At 39.2% G+C, this 23,024-nt stretch overlaps 1 protein-coding gene across 2 annotated transcripts in view; it reads right to left on the reverse strand.

Annotated features, from left to right (window-relative positions):
- The window catches only part of SRGAP1 (SLIT-ROBO Rho GTPase activating protein 1), a 260,617-nt gene that overhangs the window by 106,513 nt on the left and 131,080 nt on the right, over positions 1 to 23,024 (reverse strand). For both annotated transcript variants that reach the window (XM_059403610.1, XM_059403611.1), the window contains exon 3: positions 19,899 to 20,061. In XM_059403610.1, coding sequence (XP_059259593.1) covers positions 19,899 to 20,061 — 163 coding nt within the window. The remainder of the gene's footprint in view (positions 1 to 19,898; positions 20,062 to 23,024) is intronic.

The following is a 23,024-nucleotide window of genomic DNA, read 5'->3' on the forward strand; positions in this document are numbered from 1 at the left end:
ACATATACCAGGAAATGGAAATTTCCTCAAGCCAACATGAAAGACAAATACAAATCAAGAAAGAGGACTTACGGATCCATGGGAATTTCAGATGTTCTGAAAAGATGGTGGGGAGTTCCTTTCAGGTTGGTAAACCCCTGCCTAACCTCATGACACACCAGCAAAGTTGCTGCCCATTTGCTTTAATTCACAGTCCGAATCCTCCATCATCTAGGAAGTAACTTCAAAATTAAGTACTCTCTTCCCACCACAACTTCTTTAGTGTGCAAAGGTTGTTATAGAACTGCACTGCACTCTGAAGCACTCATTCATGTGGCTAATGCCTGAAACATGAATTCACGGCACATCTTCACAAATACACAACCGACTGGACACAACATCAAGTCCCCATCGAGTGCTGGGCCATGGTGTCTGTGCTGTGAGCATGGAAGCAGTGAAGGGATCACCTCATGTTAGTCCCACCTCAACTTTAAACATGTCTCCAGGGATGCCTTGGGTGGCTCTGTTTTTAAGCGGTTGCTTCAGCTCAGGTCATAATCCCAGGGTCCTGGGATCGAATCTTGCATCGGGCTCCCTGCTCAGCGGGAGCCTGCTTCTCCCTCTCCCCATGCCTGCCTCTCTGCCTAGTTTGCTCACGTGCTCCTCTCTGTTAAATAAATAAATAAAATCTTAAAAATAAAAAGCAAACATGTCTCCAAATTCCTACATTAACAGTGAAAAACAGTCCCGTCTTCAAAATGCTACTCTGGACCCCAAAAGAAATGACCTTAAACCAAAACATACCTGCTGGGACACACAGTTAGTACATGGCAATATTAGACTAATAAATGGAAACCCTCCAATTAGAAAATATCTGGATTACTGAAGCCCATCAAAATTCAGTAGGTTAAATATCCCTCTGAATTCTATTTCATTAAAAATTTGAAAACAGGGGCACCTGGGTGGCTCAGAGCCGCCGTGGGGTTCTCTGCACAGCAGGGAGCCTGCTTGCTTCCCCATCTCTCTCTGCCTGCCTCTCTGCCTACTTGTGATCTCTGTCTGTCAAATAAATAAATAAAATCTTTTTTTAAAAATTTTTTTTTTTATTTATTTGTTTGACAGATAGAGATCACAGGTAGGCAGAGAGAGAGAGAGAGAGGAGGAAGCAGGTTCCCTGCTGAGCAGAGAGCCCGATGTGGGACTCGATCCCAGGACCCTGGGACCATGACCTGAGCCGAAGGCAGAGGCTTTAACCCACTGAGCCACCCAGGTGCCCTAATAAAATCTTTTTTTTTTAAAAATTGAAAACAGTGAAGCAGATCCTTGATCCTTGTACAAGAACTGCTAAGTAAGAAAGATGATACCTCGGTATTAAGGAAAGCAATGTGTCCCCTTACAAGAGAAAAGAATAACTATGAAATGATGCATGTTTGAAATCAGGTGTTTTCTATGTTATTGGAGATTGGCAGATTAAAATTACTTATGCAGGGGCACCTGGGTGGCTCAGTGTGTTAAAGCCTCTGCCTTCAGCTCAGGTCATGGTCTGAGGGTCCTGGGACTGAGCCCCACATTGGGCTCTGCTTAGCAGTGAGCTTGCTTCCTCCTCCCTCTCTGCCTGCCTCTCTGCCTACTTGTGATCTTTGTCTGTCAAATAAATAAATAAAATCTTTGAAAAAAAATAAAATTACTTTTGCAAAGGGCAGGAGAGTCCCTTCAACTGCTTGGGTGGAATTGGAAATGGGAAGATTTAGGTTTCTTTCCCCATTAATATGAGCCTATGTTAAGTTCCAGCGATGGTAAAACTTCTAATACATTATAATAAAACTCTGAGATTCTGATCCAAAGGGAAGGAAAATGGTTAGAGCTTCAATTCAGTTGTCATTTACTGTCTCCAGTTTGTAACTGAGGGTTGAATACCAAGCTTATTTCTAATTATTATTTATTGTCACTTTGATGTTTCGGACACCTCAGACATTAAGTTTAAAATGAACAGTCCCAAGGTATTTACCTTTTCACATCATAAAAATGAATTAAATACCATGAAGAACTCTGGAAAAAACCACCACCATTATAGTTTGGTGATTTTCCCTCAAGCTTTTCATCTAAACATGGGTCTGCACTGTAATCGTTCTATCATAATGAAGTATCTTTTTCTACTCTGCTTTTTTCCCCAGTAACAATACATTTCTCCATGTACTTAGATAATTTTCAGAACCATCATTATTGGATTCATATTAACTATTCAGTGAATGTATATTAACCATTCTTCTATTATGGTTACTGTTTTTTCCATTACTATTTTCCATTAATCATTCAATTATTTATTTACTTATTCATTCACTTTTACCAATCTGCCTTAAGCACTCTTAACTATTATCATAAATACTGGCCTGAGGGCATATCTTGCATTTTATGTTGTATCCCTAAGATCAATTCCCAGACATGAGATTAGCAGGCTGGAAGTACTGACATTTCTAAGACCCCTGATACATATCAGAAGATCATTTTCTAAAAGGGTTCTAATGAATTTGTATTGCTTCCAGAACAACAGTGTCACTCAGGTCAGAATCTGGGGTTCATCCAAGATTCACTTCTCCCTAAAGGAGGAGTCACCAATCCTATCTATTCTGGCTGATTCATTCTTCTGCATGCCATTAGAATTAAAAAAAAAAAAAACACTAATTGCGTCCTTTCTCTGAGTAAGCCCTCCAAAGGCTTGCTCTAATTTTTCAGGATAGAGTTCAAAATTCTTAAATCACCCGTAACCTTCCCTGCCTACCTAGCCTACTTCACCTTCCACAAATCTCAAACGATATTCTTCAGGCTGGTCATAAAATGTCACCTCACCTGTCCTGATTTCACATCTCTGTATTTTCCCCAGGCTGGCCCCCTCTGCCAGGTCTCTCCTTTCTTTTCTTCCCTGCTACAGTCCTGTCTGCTACTCCGAAAACCTTCTTGTAATTTCACCTTGCCTCCCGAAGAAAGAAACGACATCTTCCCCTTTCTGTGATTTTTTAAAAAAGATTTTATTTATTTATTTTAGAGAGAGAAAAAGAAGGAGAGAGAGAAAGGAAGAGCATGAGAAAAAATAAGCAGGGGGAAGGGACAGAAGGAGAGGGAGAAGGCGAGCAAGGAGCCCAATGAGGGCTTGATTTCAGGGCCTTGCGATCATGACCTGAGCGGAAGGCAGACACTTAATGACTGAGTCACCCAGGCACCCCGCCCCCTTCTCTGTGATATTATAATATGTTCATTTTTCACAACCCCTAGGCTGCATAATTTAGTAGTTAAGAGTTTATACTCTAAAATCGAACTGCCTATTTTCAAACCTGTTATAATCTGTGCCTAACTTAAATAATTTTGTGAGACCTCAATATTTTTCAAGGGCAAAATAGAGACACCAGTAAGTCAGAGTTTTGTTGGGATGGTCCTTATTGCTATTTAACACAAAATGTGGCATACGGTGAATGTTAAGCTGATGCTACCCACTAATATTACACTTACCACATTTCTTTCTCTCCTCACAAACAAAGAGCGTTTCATTGAGAGCAGGCACTATGGCCCAGGGCCTGCCTGGGTAGTTGGCATACTATGGATTCTAGATACCCATTTCTTGAATGATTGGCCCAGACCTCAGTAAATAAAGCATGGCTTCTGCCTTCTACAGTTTAAAATCTCATGGAAAAAGCCAGACATGCCAAAACAGCTTTTTATACAGAGCACTGTAATAAGCACTATGCTGTGTGGGCCCTGGCCAGGATCTCTAATCCTGGAAGCCTACAGGCTTGCTCTCTGAAACTCCCAGAAATAAGAGAAAGAAAGGCAGAAGAAAGAGCATAATTAATAAAACCATACTGAACAATCAATCAATGATCTACATGGTTGGATTTAATGACCAACTCAGAGGGTTTCTGGCTTCTCACAGAGGAAATTTTGAAGTAAATCCATTGTGATGACCAGAATCCCGACCTTATGCTGAGTCAGAGAGAGAATAAGAGGGGAAGAAGAAAACCAGATTAAATATTTAATGAGAAGATTTTAAATGATTTTGGTGTCTCACGCTCAGTGAGTTTTGGATGTAAATTTTGGTTAAAAGGGTCAGTCCATCCTTCCACAGTATGTGTGCTTTTAAGTTTCATGTGTCTTTGTAATAAAAGATTCTTCTAAATCATGCAAATTCAGAAAACAGAAGTAGCAGCGTCCTCCAAAGTGCCTAATGGGGAAAGTTAGGATAGTCTTAATGGTCTGAACCAAGCTTCTGGATAACATTTAATAGGGTCTCTGTACTCTTCCCTTCTCTCCGTCAAGTGACATGGTTTTGTGTTTATTACAATGCACAACTAAGTACAAATGCATGGAATTAGCCTCACAATCTACTTCATTTCTGAGGAGAAAACCAAACAATATTCTCTTAGACAAATTCCATGCCATTAGAAAATGTAGGAAAATCAGAATCATAGATCATGGGAAACAGAACATTGTTCTGAAACAAGATAAAACTTAATTTTCAAGGATGTATCTGGAACATCTAGAATATTTACTAATAAATTGCTAGGCAAATGTGGCATTTGGCATCTATGTGAAAAAGGTCTGCTCTTGCCTGTGTTTAGCCTGAAAGCCAACAATCTGAAAGACGCAAAATTATGTATACTGTCACTCGTAACCTCCCAGGTATAAAAGCACCAGAACAGAAAGATTGAGTAACTCAAGATTCACATTTAAAATCTCACAAGAATAAAGGAGAGGGGACAACTATTTTAATCTTCAGCTTGTATATCCTCAACTCTTCAAGAAACAATTTTTTCATGCTAGGGTTATTTCTCTACTCAAAGATAAATTAGAAATATCTTTTTGGTGTCAATAAATGAATAATCACTTACCCATATATTCTCAGTAGCTGATATAAGCAAACCCACCCAATTAAAAACAGAATGTGTGATGAAATTCTGTTTCAGGCTGTAATATAATTAACTGAAAATATACAAAATGTGTATTTCCACAGCATTTTCCAATATGCTGAACTTTACAAAGATTTATCAACTCAAACTTTACAAACATTTCTTTTTACTAGCATAATAAGAAAATGTTTATTAACATGGAGAGGACATAATAATATATTTTCTACACAAACCTGAGTCTACAAATTTCTCACCAAAGCCAAGTGTCTTTCTTGCCTGTGGTAGATGTCGTGTGCGGGGATCCTAAGCCACACTGCTTCTCAATGGCACAGTTGGCTGGGGTTATGAGTGTAGTCTGTGGTGAAGCCAGATAGACCACATCATGTAGGGAACCACATTGTATGGTTCAGTCTTAATAGCACTGCAGTAAGAAAAATCCAGGGACTGGGCACCTGGGTGGCTCAGTGGGTTAAGCCGCTGCCTTCGGCTCGGGTCATGATCTCAGGGTCCTGGCATCGAGTCCCGCATCGGGCTCTCTGCTCGGCAGAGAGCCTGCTTCCTCCTCTCTCTCTCTCTCTCTGCCTACTTGTAATCTCTCTGTCAAATAAATAAATAAAATCTTAAAAAAAAAAAAAAAGAAAGAAAAATCTTAGTATCTCAAAGAGATTCTTTGAGATACTAATAAAAGTTCATTCATTCATGTGCTCACTCATGGATTCACTCATTCATTCTACCAGTTTTTAGGAGTATCTTCTGTGTGTCAAGGTTAAAAAAAGTGGCCTTACAGTCTAGTGACTGAGATAAACACAACCATTTCAATCTAGTCTGATTCATGCTTATTCAAATAATCTGAACCAAGTAAAATCTCTACATACAAATCTTGAGCCAAACTCAAAATTTAATAAACTAATCAATTTTCAAGAATACAACCTAGGGGCCCCTGAGTGGCTCAATCGGTTAGGTGTCTGCCTTTCAGGTCATGGTCTTGGGATCCTGGGATGGAGCCTTACGTTGGGCTCCCTGTTCAGCAGGGAGTCTGCTTCTCCTTCTCTTTCTGTCCCTCCCCCCTCTCTGCTCGTGCTCTCTCTCTCTCTCTCTCTCAGATAAATAAAATTTTAAAAATAAAAAAAAAGAATTTAAATCAGAATCTTCCTTTACTGCTCTATATTTAGCCTAATACTAATAGTACCATCTCAGAACTACAAGTGGTTATTTGGTTTATAGAATTAGCCACCTATTTAAGTAAAGGATGGAAAAAGAAAAATATTCCCGCAGGTAAGTGGGAATTTCACCAAGGACTTGGCTCCTTGAATACAACCAGAGAAATTTAACAAACACTTGTGGCTAGTGGGCAAATGTACATGGGATGACAGCCTATCTGAAAGGGGGAAGAAAAACCCATAATCTTCAACATGGTCTAGGGTCAGACTATTTAAATATCTTTTACTTCTCTGAGCTGTTTCCTCATCTGTAAAATAGAGAATATTACAATATCCAGTTGACCCCAGAACAATGCAAGTTTGAACTACATGGACCTACTTATATGTCAAGCTTTTTCGAAAAACAGCTATACAAAAACAGCACAGTACTCTAAGTGCATTTTCTCTCCCTTATGACTTTCTTAATAACATTTTCGTTTCTCAAGCTCACTTTATTGTAAGAGTATAGTAAATTATACATATAAAATGTGTGTTAATTGGCTGTTTATGTTCTTGGTAAGGCTTCCAGTCAACATCTGGTTACTGGTAGTTAAGTTTTAGGAGATTCAAAAGTTAAATGCAGATTTTCAACGGTGTAGAGGGTTGGCTCCCCTAACCCTCACATTGTTCAAGAGTCAACTGTATACTCGCTAGGGTTCTTATAAGGATTAAAGGAGATAGTCATTGTTTGTGCCCAGCAGAGTATCTGGCACATTTGAAGAACTCTATAAATGAAGGTTCTGTCATAATGTTGCTATGTCACATTATGCAGTGTCACATCCTTGTTTCATCTCATGAAGTCACCCTCCATTTTTCTACCTGCTGGCACAAGTGTATTCATAGTGACTTTCAACTTAGTAGTCTGAGATGGTCACTTCAACATAATGCAAGACTTTCTTTCTAGAATGCTTAACTTTTGTTTGAGGTACCATAGCAAGGAAGATGAAGTCCATTCCAAAGCTACAACAGAGCAAAACGCCACGGAGCTCCCTTGTTGGTATCAGACAGCGGTAACTGTTGGAATGTCTTCCCTAGGCTAAGGAACTTGTCTCCCCTCATGTTTTATCAATTGGTCTTAACTCCTGTAGACTTACAGAGCTAGTTAATGTAAGCTATCTTCTATAGGACAGGTCTTCAAATACGCAAAGACGGCTACTCTGTCCTAGCTAAGGCTTAAGTACTTTCCTTGTACTAAACATTCCCAGTGTATTTATTCCTTACGTGACACAGTTTAAGGAAATCAGCATTCTCCCTGCATGCCAGGGAGAATGTATATTTCATATACAAAGAAAAAATACAAATAATGTGCAAAAATCATTTTCACAGGTGGCAATTTATAAAATGAAAATGATAGAAAAATCCTTCATTCTTATTTTTCCCCAATTTCTTATATATTAACACAGTTCTATTTCCTAGTGTGTGGTGCCACCCCCCACCCCCGGTTATTACTGTCTTGCACCTAGTGGTATCAAAGACACTTTCTTTATACTTCAAGGGGTGGAAGCTAAAATCTTGAAAGGATTCCCCCCACCCCTGTTTTGTGGAAGCAGTCCAAACCCATCTGCATGGTTACTAAAAGCCCAGGAATCTTGGAATCACTGCTAGGTTCTTTTTCTTTTCCAATAGGGTAAAGAGCAATCAGATAAAAGAGGAGAAGCCTTAAGGAAATCTGATTAGGACAGACCTTTTATAAAACAACAGCAACAATAATGAAGCATTTAAATAATTCTCAATCTATGCAGATGCACACTTTCTGAAGATCGTATCATTACACATACGGAACTACTCTCTGGTCGTAATTCATGACACAGCAGAAACGACCAGCCAGATTACTAATGCAACAGCTTTCCCAAGACCAGTTTTTCATTCCAATTTACTCTTTACAAAGCTTTCAACAAACATAAGCTGATTATGTCATTTCCCTGAGTAAAAGTCTCTCTTGGTTTCCTTGGTTGCTTAGATGACAAACCAATTCCTCAAACTAAGAAAATTCTTGCACTTCCACCCTTGCACCCTCACCAGATATGCTTTTCTAAATCTCTGATAGCTGTTGACCCACTGTGTATGCTTCACCATCCTACAGGCTACGTTCCTAACCCTAGCCAGCTGTGTAGCTGTTGTGACCTTTAGATTGGGACAAAAACAAGGTGGCCTAATATATCTTTACAACTCACTACTGCTAAGATTAGGCAGATGGAGATTTGGGGTCTTTTCTAGTTCCATACAAATTTTAGGACTGTTTGTTCCAGCACTTTGAAAAATGCCGATGGTATTTTGATCAGGATGGTGTTCAAAGTACAGCTTGCTCTGGGCAGCATTTACATTTTTAACAACGTTTATTCTTCCGATCCATGAGCTTGGAATGTTTTTCCATCTTTTTGTGTCTTCTTCAATTTCTTTCATGAATGTTCTGTAGTTCCTTGAATATAGATAATTTACCACTTTGGTTAGATTTATTACAAGGTATCTTATGGTTTTTGGTGCTATTGTAAATAGAATTGATTCTCTAATTTCTCTTTCTACAATTTCATTGTTAGTGTAGAAGAGAGCAACTGATTTCTGTGCATTGATTTTGTATCCTGCCACATTACTGAATGGCTATATGAGCTCTAGTAATTTGGGGGTGGAGTCATTTGGATTTCCCACATAAAGAATCATGTCATCTGCAAAGACAGAGAGTTTGACTTCTTCGTTGCCATTATGAATACCTTTTATTTCTCTTTGTTGTCTGATTGCTGTAGGTAGGACTTCTAGTACTATGTTGAACAAGAGTGGCAAGAATGGGCATCCTTGTTGAGTTCCTGATCTTAACGGAAAGGCTCTTAGCTTTTCCCCACTGAGAATGATATTTGCTATGGGTTTTTATGGTGAGTAACATAATATAAAAAAAGAAATTAACATCTAAAAAATAAAAAGAGTTAGGTAGATGGGGCCACCAAGAGTCCCACCTACCATCATCTTCCCCTACCACCATTTCCTAGATCAGAACCTCAGGACCTTGTTCTTTGCTGTTCTCTCTGTATAAAAGAATGCACTTGTCCTAATTCCTCTGTAAAACCTCATTAAGTTTAAGATGATGATCAAATGCCACTCTCTTTGTGAAATCTTTCTCCATTTTCCTAGGCAGTATGCCTTACAATCCCCTCTGTGCTCTTGTGGTCTTAGGTCCTTTTTCTGTAAGAGCAGTTACTGATTTATAACGTAATTTTTATCTCTATGCTTCCTTTCCTTATTAGATTATGAGCTCCTCTGGTGTACTGAGGATTTGAGTCTTACTCACATTTGTAACCTCAGAACCTACCATTGTGCCTGTCACACAAGGATAATACACATCTGTTGAATGAATAATAAAATAAAGTATCTGTTTTGTTTTGAAAAGGAAAGTAAAGTTTCAAAAAAAAAAGGGAGAAAGAAAACTAGAAGTTACAATGGATTTGTCAGAACTGTTCAGTGGAATTATAAGACCTTGCCAAATAATAAAATATTATTTTAGTAGACCCCTGCTATCTCCATCTTAAGAGCCAAGGAGGTGTAATTTTTATGGGCATGTTTATTCAAGCCAGTGCACTAAGCCAATTATGATTCTCTGGTCACTTAAAACTATCAAAGTTTAGAAAGCAAAATAGGGCATATATTTACTAGCTATCAATTATTAAACATTACTATTTTTTCCCAATCTAAATAGTTCACATATTCAGCTTCAACATTTTTTGTTTTCATAACTTCCTAGGTTCATCTGACAATGTATTTAGTTGGCAAAATTTCTGCTTGATTCTATTTAATTGTTTCTCTAATAATGAGTAATTTTTTTCCATTGACATCAATCTGACAGCCATAGTTCTGTTTTCAAATGCATATTTTTGGGTTGCTATAATTCAAGGTATCACCAGTGTTTCTTAATTCAAATATTTACTCTATGTGCAATATCCCCCAATATGGCATTTCTTACAGCTGCTAGAAATCTTCCAGAAACCTACCATGTGAAATTAAACATAGTCTTCAAATGTAAGAAGCTTTGGCTAGCGACCAGAATACTGTTTTCAGGTTGCTTTAGACTTTGTTGATCTCAACTGCAGACACCTCGACATATGGTAGCAAAGTTCTCTCCTCATCAGTTCTTTACTTAAGCCTGCAATTTCCTTCTGGGATGAGAAGAATGGTAAGGATTCAGAACCATAGGGCTCCTGATCGTTATAAGTGACTGACTAGTATTTTTTTACCCCTCTTTATGGGAGGTGAAACGTTGGGTACCTTTTGACGTACTCCATGTTTGTTCATTTAATCTATAGTTGTAAACCTGTAATTGAAAAATCAAACTGGGACATTTCTTTAAAAAAAAATTGTGCTTGGGAGAATGGAGAACTCAATAAGAATCAATTGTTCTCAACCTGAGCTAGTTCCTCATGCCCAGGGACATTTGGTAATATCTGAAAACACTTTTTTTTTTTTTTTTTTTAGAAAAAAACCATTTATTTCCTTCTGTCGTTTACACCATAAGTAATAACTAGGTAAGTGGCAACTATTAATTTTAAGTTGGAACCCGTAAGTCTTAGGCCCCAGCAGAATCCTACAGTTTTAAAATTGTTTTCCCCTGCATGTTTGTTCGGGTGGGATTATGGACATTGAAAACACTTTTGGTTGTCACAAATGGTAAGGTACTACTGGCATGTAGTGTGTAGGGAAATCTAGTCATTCAATTCTTGTTCTCCCATAAATAGGTCTCATTTTTTCCTCTGGCTACTTTTAATATTTTTTTTTCCTTGGTTTTCAGTTTCATTATGATGTATCTGCGTACTGACTTTTAAAGATTCATCCTTTTGATAAAACCTTAACAGTTCTCTTGCAATTATTATTTCAAATGCGTTTTCTGCATAAACTCTTTTTCCTCTCCTTCAGGGACTCTGCTGTCTGCTGATACAAATGTCAGACAGTTGGTATTGTCCCAAAGGTCCATGAGCACTGATCTTCCCCCTGCCCCAATTTTTTACTTGTTGTTCAGACTGGACAACTTCTATGAATCTGTCTTCCAGATTAACAGAAATTAATATGACTCTTCCCTCTGTTACCTCCATTCTGCTACTGAATCGATTCAGTGATTTTTAAAAAATTTTTGTTACTTTCTATCTTTCCCTTCACTTCAAGAATGTTTGCTCTTACTTCTTGAAACATTTTTATCATGATTTGTTTAAAAGTCTTTGGTAGATAATTCCAACATCTGCATCAATTCAGAATCATCTGTTGATTATCTTTTCTCATGAAGTTCTCCTGGTTCTTTACAGGCTGAGTAATTTTGGACTGTATTCTGGATATTCTGAATATTATGTTATGAGATCTGGAGTCTTATTGAAACCATATGGAAAATGTTAATATTTTTATTTTATCAAGAAATCAACCTTGCTGGGATTCAGAATGCAAATTCTGACCAGCCTTCTATAGGTTGTGGTTTCAATGTCAGTTCTGTTACAAAGATGTTGAAAACATCTGTCCTGTACATGTACCATCCAGTGTTCAGTCTGGAAGCCAGGCTCTGGAAGCCAGCTCTGGAAGCCTTGGCTCAGTTCACAAAATCTTTGGTAGGTATACTGCTTAAAATCAGACCTAAGTGTATCCAGCGCAGGGGTAAGCTGAGGAGTTCATAAAGAACTTCATGGGGGATACCTGGCTGGCTCAGTTGGTGGAATGTGTGACTCTTGATCTCGGGGTTGTAAGTTAAAAGCCCCACACTGCATGTAGAAAGTACTAAAAAATAAGATCTTTTAAAAAAGGAGGACTTCATGCTACTGTTTTTTTAATCTTCACTGCCTCTGTCATCTCCCTGGCGCTTTTTGATTCCTTGGGTCACCCCTTCTCCTACTCTGCCACAAACTTCCCATGTGATTTTCCTCTGATTTCTTGCTCTTGGGAAGTAGACCGCATACACGTGTCGCTTAAATCCAGCTGTTGATACTGGATCTCGTTGAAATGCCTTGACATTTCTGTTATGTAGGTGACACTCATCTCTGGTTTCTAATATAAATGTAAATATTCATTATTTATTCATTTGATAAATCCTAACTGAGCACCTGCTATGTGCTAGTTAGTGTTTCATGAATGATACAAGGACACTTGCCTCAGGAACTTACATTTAAATCAAGGGGAAATGAAGTGAATACATATTAAGTAAATATACAGTATGTCAGAAAGAGATAAGTGCTTCAGAGAAAAATATATTGAGAGGAGGGAGGTGGGGATGCAGACTGTCATTCAGAGTCAGATGGGAGCCAATAGAGTGAGGAAAGGAATAATGAGATCTGCTTGAAGGTAAAAGGATTGTTTCATTTTTCCTAGTCATGTATCGGATCAGTCATTTCTAAGATAATTTGGGAGGTAAGACAGTTAGTTGGGGGTCCATGTACAACCTGCCACCTTGCTCAGAAGTTCCCTGATATTATGTCTCTTCATTTTATTTTTTAATTTCTTTAGAAGATTTTATTTATGTATTTGATAGAGAGACAGCGAGAGAGGGAATACAAACAGGGGGAGTGGGAGTGGGAGAAGCAGGCTTCCTGGCAAGCAGGGAGCCCGATGTGGGACTCGATCCCAGGACTCTGGGATCATGACCCGAGCTGAAGGCAGATGCTTGACGACTGAGCCACCAGGCACCCATGTCTCTTCATTTTAATCATTTGAATTCCATATGTTCAATGCACAACTTTCAAGTGTGCCTGAAGAGCAGGCCAACTCTTCATTATCAAACAGCCTTTGGAGTGGAATTACTTACTGTTTATATGTCCCCACTTTTTTTCTTTTCTTTTTTTTTAAACAGTAAACACTGACTCATGTACTCTGGGCCAAGTTTCTTTAAGGTTTTAGTTTACAATAATTCTTTTCTTGTGTGTTTTATAAAATAGGTTCACTGTACAAAAATCAGAAATCACAGATAAGCAAAGAGAAGGAAAAAAGGTAATTTAGAAATATTCATTTAAAATAATTTTGGCCTGTACACTCCCAGTTGTTTGTTTGTTTTTTAAACCACAAATAAGTTTCAAGGGCTTTTCAACAACTGTTCTCAATGTAAGTATGGATTCAGCCATACTTACTCTCTTAACTCGAGAGTGCCAAGACCACCGCACCCTGCTGCACGACAGAATGTCCAAGGTTGCTCACGTCATGTTTTGAATTCTGTCACTTTCCAAGGAGACGTACATGTATCACCTATTTAGTGTCCTCTTTAAAAATCTTTAATAAAGCTTCTGAATTGATGGTGAATGCTCTTATCTAGTAAGATAAATTGGCTAAATGTATAGCCAGGCCAATCACACATGTCCTTTTGTCACTAATACAGGCAACGAGGTCAATGCACTACAGCAATGACAACTGCTAATTTTAAGTACTCTGTGCTAGCCACACCAATAAGCAACTTATTAGTGGCTTATAATTAAAATTAAAAACATCTTCTACAGTATTTCAGAAAATTCTATCACTGTAAAACATCAGAGTTTAATTTTGACTTATTTCCAGAAAAATGAGCTAGCTATAGTTAATAAAACTCAAGAGAGCCAGACTGTAGTGTTTGCTTGAACTATGCACATTTATTTGTCCTGGTCCCATCAATAATTAAACTGCCCCCTGATGCCATGAGCATACCATTTAATTCTTCTGTTACACCGCACTGAAATGCTCTGAAAAAAGTTCCTCTTGTTATATTATTTACTACCACTGCATCAGCATCCTAAATTACATGTGGTAGCTCTCTGTTAATAAAACAGGAAATTTATTTTTCAGGAAATGGATTACTCATTGGTAAAACACAGCTACGACCATCTTTACTCCAAAAAGGCGAAAGATAAAAATTTTATCCAAAGCATGACATTTTAATATCAGTCTTTGACCTAATACTTCTACTCCAAGGAATACAGCATAAGAAAAAACACCATAGATGTGTAGAAGTTTGAAGTGTCCAACAACAGGAAAAGAACATGGCCATGCAGATAGTGAAACACTATGTAGGCACGAAGTATCCTGTTTTAAAAGATTATTTCCAGACATGGGAAATGCTAACAAACTTCACATGAAAAAGACAAGGTCCCAAGCTATATGCAACAAAATCTCAAATTTTGTAAAAATACACATGTATGTATGTTTGTATACTACACAAATATGTTTCTATATACAAATACTAGGAAGATATAGCCCAAGATATCAATCACAGGTAGTGTTAATATGGAGAATTTTTTCTATTTTTTAATGTTTTCTAAATTTCTACAATGAATATATATTTTTATATTAAGAAAGAGACTCATACACAGATTGGTGGTTTTCAGATTTTTAAAAAATCTTATGGAACTTTTCTTTAAAAAAGGTTAGAGTGTTAGAGATGTGTTGTAGACTGGTATCTTTTATTGACATAGTAATGTCTCTGTTTGAATATTTTCAATGGTCTAAATGAAAATGCAACATTTTTTCCCTAGGAAATGTTTTTGTTTTCTTTCTTTTCATACTGGGTTATTTAAGGAGAATAGGATTTGGCCTTGATCAAAATATAAAATGACTACAAATTTTCAAATTTTACTAGTAATCTCTCCTTCCTTCAGGTTGGGCCACACAACCAACGATACCCAAAAGTAGGTTAATTTAATTCCTGTGAGTCTGAATCAGATAACCTACAGCATTTATGCCAAAATGGAGTAATTCTCAGTGGCCTGGGACCAGTCTCTGCTGCTTTGAAACCCTGCCTATAACTGGATGATGGACAGGTTTTGCTACCTCCCCCAAAACTGTCATTCTTCAGGATTTTCATAAGAAATGAATACACTGGGCCAAGACTTGAGTGTCTCAATTCTATGAAATATCTTACCTATATACTGAATAACATCTCCAGTTACCACAGTACCAACAGAGCCACAGTAACTATGAGCTAAGACATGGGGGCAAAGACAAAATACCTACCCACCAGTCTGGCTCTACAATTTATATCTTTGAGTATTTTATTTCCTCCTCTGTGAAATGTGAATTATAATACCTGTTTCACAGGCAGCACATGTGAGTGAATGTCTGAAAAATGCAAAGTACAGTGCTTGGTGCACAGTTAAAATTAAGTGGTAGTAATATACAGAGGTCATTATAGAAATAAACTGATACTTGATGCATATTTATGCAAACCAAAGAAGGACAAAAACATGAATACTTTGGAAACAATCCATGGGGAAATGATAGAGTTGAAGATCATTTAAAACACACCAAGATAGGTGCCTGGGTGGCTCAGTGGGTTAAAGCCTCTGCCTTCGGCTCAGGTCATGAGCCCCACATTGGGCTCTCTGCTCAGCAGGGAGGCTGCTTATCTGTCTCTCTCTGCCTGCCTCTCTGCCTACTTGTGATCTCCCTCTGTCAAATAAATAAATAAAATCTTTAAAAAACAAAACAAAACACAAAAAACGAAAACACCAAGATAATTTAGCATATTCAATGGCTACCATTTTACTGGGCTCCCTTTAAATGATAAACTTCTTTTAACATTCTTAAAATTGGGAAATAAGATCATGTGATAAGGTGCTTAAATAAAGTGATTACTGCAAGCTGGCTGTGTCCTTTCCTGCAGTTCTGCCTGCTGGCATTAATTACACTGTTTTGTGCGGCACATGAGCGGCACATTTTCTGGCTACAGTATCCAAGCAGATGCAGGACCCTCTCTTTCAGCCTGAGTAATGGAAAGAGCAAAATCTCATCACTTTGGGAGGCACGGCTGGAGAACAGAGAAAGAAACACCTTGCTACCTCCTGTTCTTCGGGAAAGAAACAAGGGCTGATAATGACACAAACCCACGTGTACAAGGAGGCTCCAATTCCCAACCTTCTCCTAAAAAGGCCTCAGTGAAGCCCCAAAGTTAAGACTCTCCATGGGAAACACCTGGGGGGTGGGCACTTCAGGGGTCTGGAGTGGGGGTGAGGGGGTGCTGACCAACACAGTATGCATTGGGTTATTCCCTGATTTCCCATTCACTGAGGAAATGTGAGAACCAAAATTTTAATCTGGCGACAATCAAGGACACTGGGAAGACACTCCCCAGAGTGTGCTTACAAATATGGTTTGGAAGATCCTAGTAAGTGATAAACCAACAATATGCAATGATCTGGATGGGGTCATCACATATATTCTCCTTAGAATGAGGACACACTGAGTATAACCGCTTGAAGAAACATTTAGTATAATGGTACAGAGTAAGGGTTTAGAATACAGACAATAGTAAAGATAACAGTTAAAAGATAATAGTTAAAAATTACCTAGGACTTCTTAAGTCCAGACACCGGGCTACGTGGCTTCTCATGGATGACTCATGAATCCTCCATATAATTACCCAGAATAGGTCACTATATCTACTTTACAGATGCAGAGACGAAGGCCTAAAATGTTTACAAATATTCCCAAGCCCACACAGATCGTGCTAGTGACAAAGCCAAGATTCATGACCGAAAGTATCTGATTTCAGAGCCTAAAAGATGAACCACTACATGTAATTCTGACCAACAGGGTTCATTTACAGTTGGAAAGGCCTAAATCTGAAATAATCAACATATGAGTAATTGAATATTGTTGTTTTTTAACACAGTTTCACCATTTCTGCTTGCTGAAAATCACAACTATTTCTGATGTGATTAAAATTTAAGTTTTAAAGCTATTCCTTATACCTATGCATGGAATTAGATAGATATTTTTCTAAGTATCTTCCTGATTGTTATGTCCATTTGGGCACAAAAACATTCCTAGAATTACCTGCTCCAGACTCTTTATTTGACAGAACAGTTTGGGTAAAAGGATTTTCTACTGCTGGCTAGATGGAATACAATACAGCTGTGTAAGAGGCTGAACCTGTCACGTACCCAGCACTTATCTCGCTCCATCTCCATACAGACATGGGGATACTTTTAAAAAATGAGGAAGTCTCAAAATCCTCTCCCCAAAAAAGACAAGCATTGTGCTAAGGACTCCATAAGAGTTCTAAAGGTCACTTCAGACTAGTTCTGATGATTTCTTTCCATTCTGATAGAAAATACGCTTCTGGAACCATAATAATGGAAGAAGAGCTGGACTGAAGAGAAAGGTTTAGTAATCAAAAAAAGAAAAAGAAAAACGGCAGAAGAGACTAGTCTTGCTTTTTAATCTAAAGGGACCTAAAGTTCTCCGGGCTTGATAGGTATGGATTTAGCTTCCTGTTCTTCCTGACAAATGTGTCCTAGCGGGCTGGTTTGGCTTCTCAATAAGCTCCGATCTTTCCCTTTTGCCTTCTTCCTCTTACACTTTCTTTTTCCAGCAACAATATGTGGAAAAGTGTGGGATGTAGTGTGCTGGGTTTGCTTGAGAAAGGTAGAATTCGACACCTGTAACTGTAATGACTGTTAACTCTCCACCTGGTCAGCAATGGTTAGAAGATGGTTTGCCCCACTAAATGGCAAAGCAACCAGTAGTCCCCTATAAACAGCATTCCAAGAATTAGACTTCTTTTGAGTCCCAGGAAATCTGGAAGGAAGAAAACTTCTAGGTAGCAAACAGGCTGTGTGTGTGTGTGTGTGTGGACACACACGCACTTGTGTGTTTACTGTATATTCCCCAGACTCTTTCTTCAAGAGCCGAGAACTTATTTCCCCAACAACTGGGAATATCGGCTGGTGAAACTCACAGCTGATCCCGCTCTGAGAATTGCCCTTGGGAACAACCCTCCACCAAAAGGAGCTGCTTCACCCTAACACTACTTAGACCCTCCCCAAGGGTAGCTCAAATCCAATGACTGCAAAACAAAAGCGAGGCCTCCTCATCTGGACAGGACACAACTCCAAAGGACCATTCTAGCTCCAGCACAGCCTGAGGTTCAGCTTCTCTCCCTCTGCCCCATCCTGCCTTACCCACCCCCTGCAAGAGTGGAGCACACTCTTGAATCTCTTGAATCATCTCCCAAGATCACAAAGCAAGGAAGCCAAAAGAGCTGGCGTTCAACCCCAAATCTCTTTGACTCTCTGCCCCAGGTTTCTACCAACTGTATCAAGCCCTGGACTTTGATTTACAAAATTCAAATCCTCACATCTTAGTAAGACATACAAAGCACCTTTCTATAACAACCATCCTTCCTAGCCTCATATCCCAGCACTCAACTCCCACGTGACCCTGGCCCAGGGACATCAAACCCTTTCCTGAACACACCATATTACCGCTTTCCCTGGAACAGTTGTCTTTGCTGCTTGATGACCACCTGCTTCTCCTACAGGTCTCACTCCAATCCTCGCTCTTCTGTGAAGAATTTCCTGACCCTTCCAAAAAGTTTAAGATCTTCAGCTCTGAGCTCCCACAGCAGGTTATGTGTCCCTTTAGCTTGGTAAATGCTAATTACTATAATGAGTTCCGTGCAAGCAGGGACGTGTCTTTTAACTCTGCTTCCTCAGGCATTTTAAAGATGTTCTGTTGAATAGATACATAAATGAATTCGACTGAGGTGCTGGCTGAGACGCTGTGGCTGAATGGAGGCCAGCCTTCCCACGCCTAGAAGCATCACATAGCACCATCCAAATTTGGATAGAATGTGACCTTCTTGAGCATGAGGACTGGTTTTTCATCCTCTACGTAGCCCTCCCAAGACCTAACACCATCTCCTGCTCATAGATGTTCAAAAACCCCAATGAACTAAATGAGGCATTGGCCGAAAGAGCTGACATCTGAGAAAATCATTTTCATGGCTCTATAAACTATTTTTCACATTTCTAGTTTTTAAGATCCATTGGGCATTTCTCTACCTGTTCTTGTCTTAATAGGCTCTTTCAAATTGTTTTAAGTTCCTCCTTTGTTTGAATCATTTGTATTTTTTTCCTATTTCACACAGCAAAAGAGGACCTGGAGTTTGCTAAATTCTGTTTCTGGGTCAGAAAGAGAACCTAACGTGGACACATCAAACACAGCTGAGAGGTTTTCCAGCTGGCCGGCCTAACACTACATCTTTGTTTCCAAGGGCCCCTTTGAAACATAAATATGTCATTAATCTACAAGGTGCCCCCCCCTTTCTGAAACTAATGTTTACTTCCTGACCAGAGTACAGTTATGGATATAAGTACCACATGCTACTAGCACAAAGCTGAGGATAGGTGGGGAGAACCCTTGACCTATAAACATAAAAACGGAAAGCCAGTCTTACTGGGCATGTAGCTGCATTCCCCACACAGGATATGGTCCAATTCTGTGACTGTTCTCAACAAAAATAAAATTACTGAGAGCTGGCTGAGAGTAGTAACAATGATAAGAAGGCTTAAAAGCCCAGCTCCTATTTTGTAAATGGATTTGGGAAGGCGGAAGCACTCTGGCATGTAAGAGCCTGAATTTTCTGTGCCCTCTGGGATTGTCTTCATGTCATCCTCTCACCACCTCCGCTGCTAGTCTGCTGAGAGCAAAGAAAAAAACCATGATAACATTTTCCCGAGAGAGCAGCGCATCTGGTTATCCTGTCCTTCCCAAGTGTCTGATCATGTGTGAGCACCAAACACAGACTCTAAGGCTTTTCCCCTCTGGTTTCATTTTTCACAGCTGTAGGCAATGCGTTCCTAAGGACAGACGGGCAATCTGCAGGTACATCTCATTTCGCAATTTTGCTCACGTTGTTCAGGTCACAGATTCAGCGATTTACAACTCTGTACATACGCCTGCTCCAGCTAAACTTTTTTATTCTGTGTCTTTAAAATATTCCTTCTTTTAGCTTAAAAACTCATGGAGTACAATTAAGGAATGAAGGCACCAGACCCTTCTCAGTCATGCTTAGGGGCACAGATTATGGGAAAGTACACTGCGGCAGGACTGAGATGGAAAGTACCTTTTTAAACATCCTGGTCGAGTCCTCACTTATCTGCATGAACCGCATAATCACATTGTTCAGGTAGATGTCACTCAAGGTTGCATGGTCTTTGCTCTCTCTTCTCACTTGGTTCAGAAGCAGATACCAGCAGTTCACTGGAGACAACAAGTTCTGGTCTTTCCTGAGAAGTGAAAAAAAAAATGGAATTACCATCAATTTCGAAGCTGTCCAAGCAGCTGAGGGAAGTCACCAAGGCACACGAGGAGCCACAACAGATGGGTATTGTCGCTCTTCTTCCTACTCTGGGTGTTGCTCAGAGAGGGCTACTCAGCAAACAGCAGAAGAGCCTTCCATGCTGTGATGGCGGAAAGCCAGCAATTCCCTAGACTCGGAAGGAAAACACTGGACCAAGAACACCAATCAAAACCCACACTCCTGACATGGGCCATTGGATCCTAATATACACAATCACAGGCAGGCTTTCAGCTTTAAACACCCCATTGTGAAGAAAGTAGTTATATTTACATAAAAATCTATTGACTATTGTCTCACAGACAGACTGTGGTTTGCCACTACGCACAAAGTCTGCTTTGAATGTCCAGTCTGCTGCTGGAAAAGAGATCTGGCTAGGTATGCTTTCCGTGGAACATACATTTGAGGATTATTTATTAGTCCCCTGATACATAAACATTAGCTTCCCAAAACGTGTTCCTGTGGAATCAGAACTTGACAACATTTTTGGGAGGCTCGTGAACAGAACCAAGAAGTTTACTGGCTTATAACTTGTCACTAAACTATTCCACATTTGTAAACATACTTTGTTTTATTCCAATATTTTTATTTTTATTTTTATTTTTTTTAATATTTTATTTATTTATTTGACAGGCAGAGATCACAAGTAGGTTTAGAGGCAGGCAGAGAGAGAGGAGGAAGCAGGCTCCCCGATGAGCAGAGAGCCGGATGCGGGGCTCGATCCCAGGACTCTGGGATCATGACCTGAGCCGAAGGCAGAGGCTTTAACCCACTGAGCCACCCAGGTGCCCCCCAATATTTTTATTTTAATTCACCTTTTTAAGTAGGCTCCACACCCAGTGTGGGGCTCGAACTCCCAAACCCAGGATCAAGAGCAGCAATGCTCTATCTATGGAGCCAGCCAGGTGCTCCTACCTCATTTTATTCTAGATAATAAACCTAAAAGTGAATATAAACCACAAAAGATGACTTGTAAAAAATCTTAAAGAAAACTTCCAAGCAAAACAAGTAACTAACTGGTATATTACTACTTCAAAAAAAAAAAAAAGGAAAAAGTATAATGCTTTTTGTTTTTTGAAGTCTAACTGAAAAATGAAGAAAAGGCACCAGAGGCTTAAGCTAACTCAGGGACACTAGAGCCATCTGTATCAGACATGTTATTCTACGACTCATGATCACTTATGACTCTAAGTATTAATTGAGGAAAGAAATCATTAAGTCAGCACTTTCTGCCTATATGTTCCTCAGATTCAGGATTTGATAATGAATCAAGTCCAAACGCTCTACAGAAGGAAGAGAAAGTAGAGGACGGAAGTAGAAGCAGGAACAGGGGCAGGGGGAAAGTCCTCTTCTGGGGTCCTAGCCCTGGCTCACACTAGAAAAGCCTCCTGGCACAGCAGAACTACAGCCCCAACCTAGAAAATGTCCTTTTATTCTCAAAGCCATCAAGCAAGGGGCACTGGTTCTATGACAGACAACAGCCCTTCTATTGACATTCTCTATCCTGTGAGCCTGAGAGATAAAGATCACCTTGTTATACTGACTTTTACATGTGTCCTTTATGCTGAAGTAACCCATACATTCTTTGAGAACATTTCTTACTTTGACAACATTTCCTATGTCTTTGTATCCTAAGTGCCTTCCCCATGGTAAGCATTTAATAAATGTTATTTCATTCACTGAATAAACACATAATATTGCCTTAATAAATGATAACAATACTAAAATACCAATACCAATAACAGCAGTACCTGTCGGGCATGCATCAGTTACTCTAAGGAATGTGGATCTGTACTGTTCGAGTTCAATTCCCACAGCTACACTTATAGCTACGTGATCTTGGCCAAATTATTTAAGCTTTTCTTTGTGCCTGTAACTTCATTTGGAGAATGGGTAAAATAACAGTATTTATAAGATTCTTATGAGGATTATTTCAGTTAATATATGTATATTTTAATGCTTACTTAGATCCATAATAAGTGCTCTACAAAGTTTGCTATTTTTATCTAGGGGATGTTCTAAAGACTTTACACACAGTAACTCTACATAATCCTTACCACTACAATTCAAGGCAGAAATTCTTTGTATCCCCTCTATCCGTGAGAGAAGTGAGGCTTAGTGAGGCACGCTGATTTGCTGTTAAGACCAAAGCTGGTTTCAGAGTCTTTGAGTAGGATGAAGGCTGATCTAAGCCTTGGTCTTCTGTCAGAGGTAACTCTAAGCTAAGGACATAATGAACTACATGATGAACATCCCCAAGCTGAGTGCTGTGCCCAAGACTTACCAAGTATCTGGTGGAGAGGAGAGGAAACACTGAGTACATAATCCATGCCGGCTATCAGTCACATCAAGCACTTCATCATGTTTCCCATTTAATGGTCACAAAATCTCATTGTACAAATTAGGAAACCAAGGCTCAGAAAGGGTAAGCAATGACCAAAACCACACAGCAAAGCCAGTATTCGAACCAGATCTAGCTCTTTCATCAAGTCTGTCCTTGATTTTCTTCCTACCCTTGATTTGTCCTTTCTGTAGACTCATTATCCATCTTACCTTCATTCCCATATTCAATAAACTTACCCAAGTCAAAGAAAATTCCAAATGGTTTACCTTTTGACAAAAACACATCCACAAACTGGGAGGAAGAAAAAGGGGCAGCTGAAGCCCTAAGGGATCAGACTAAGGTGCATGGGCTCATACCCAGTTCGCAACCAATTACCAAGTGCACAGAAGACATTAAAAAATATTTACTGAATGGGTGAATGGGCAGTTTTCTTACTTTAAAAAGGGACAATTACTATAATAGAGTACTGGCTTCAGTCTCCTTTCCAGCTCTAGTCTCTGTCAAGTACATTGGACATCTGTCCACCCTGGAAACCATGACTAAGATCT

This window comes from Mustela nigripes, chromosome 6 (assembly GCF_022355385.1).
Source record: "Mustela nigripes isolate SB6536 chromosome 6, MUSNIG.SB6536, whole genome shotgun sequence".
In the NCBI taxonomy this organism is placed as follows: Eukaryota; Metazoa; Chordata; class Mammalia; order Carnivora; family Mustelidae; genus Mustela; species Mustela nigripes.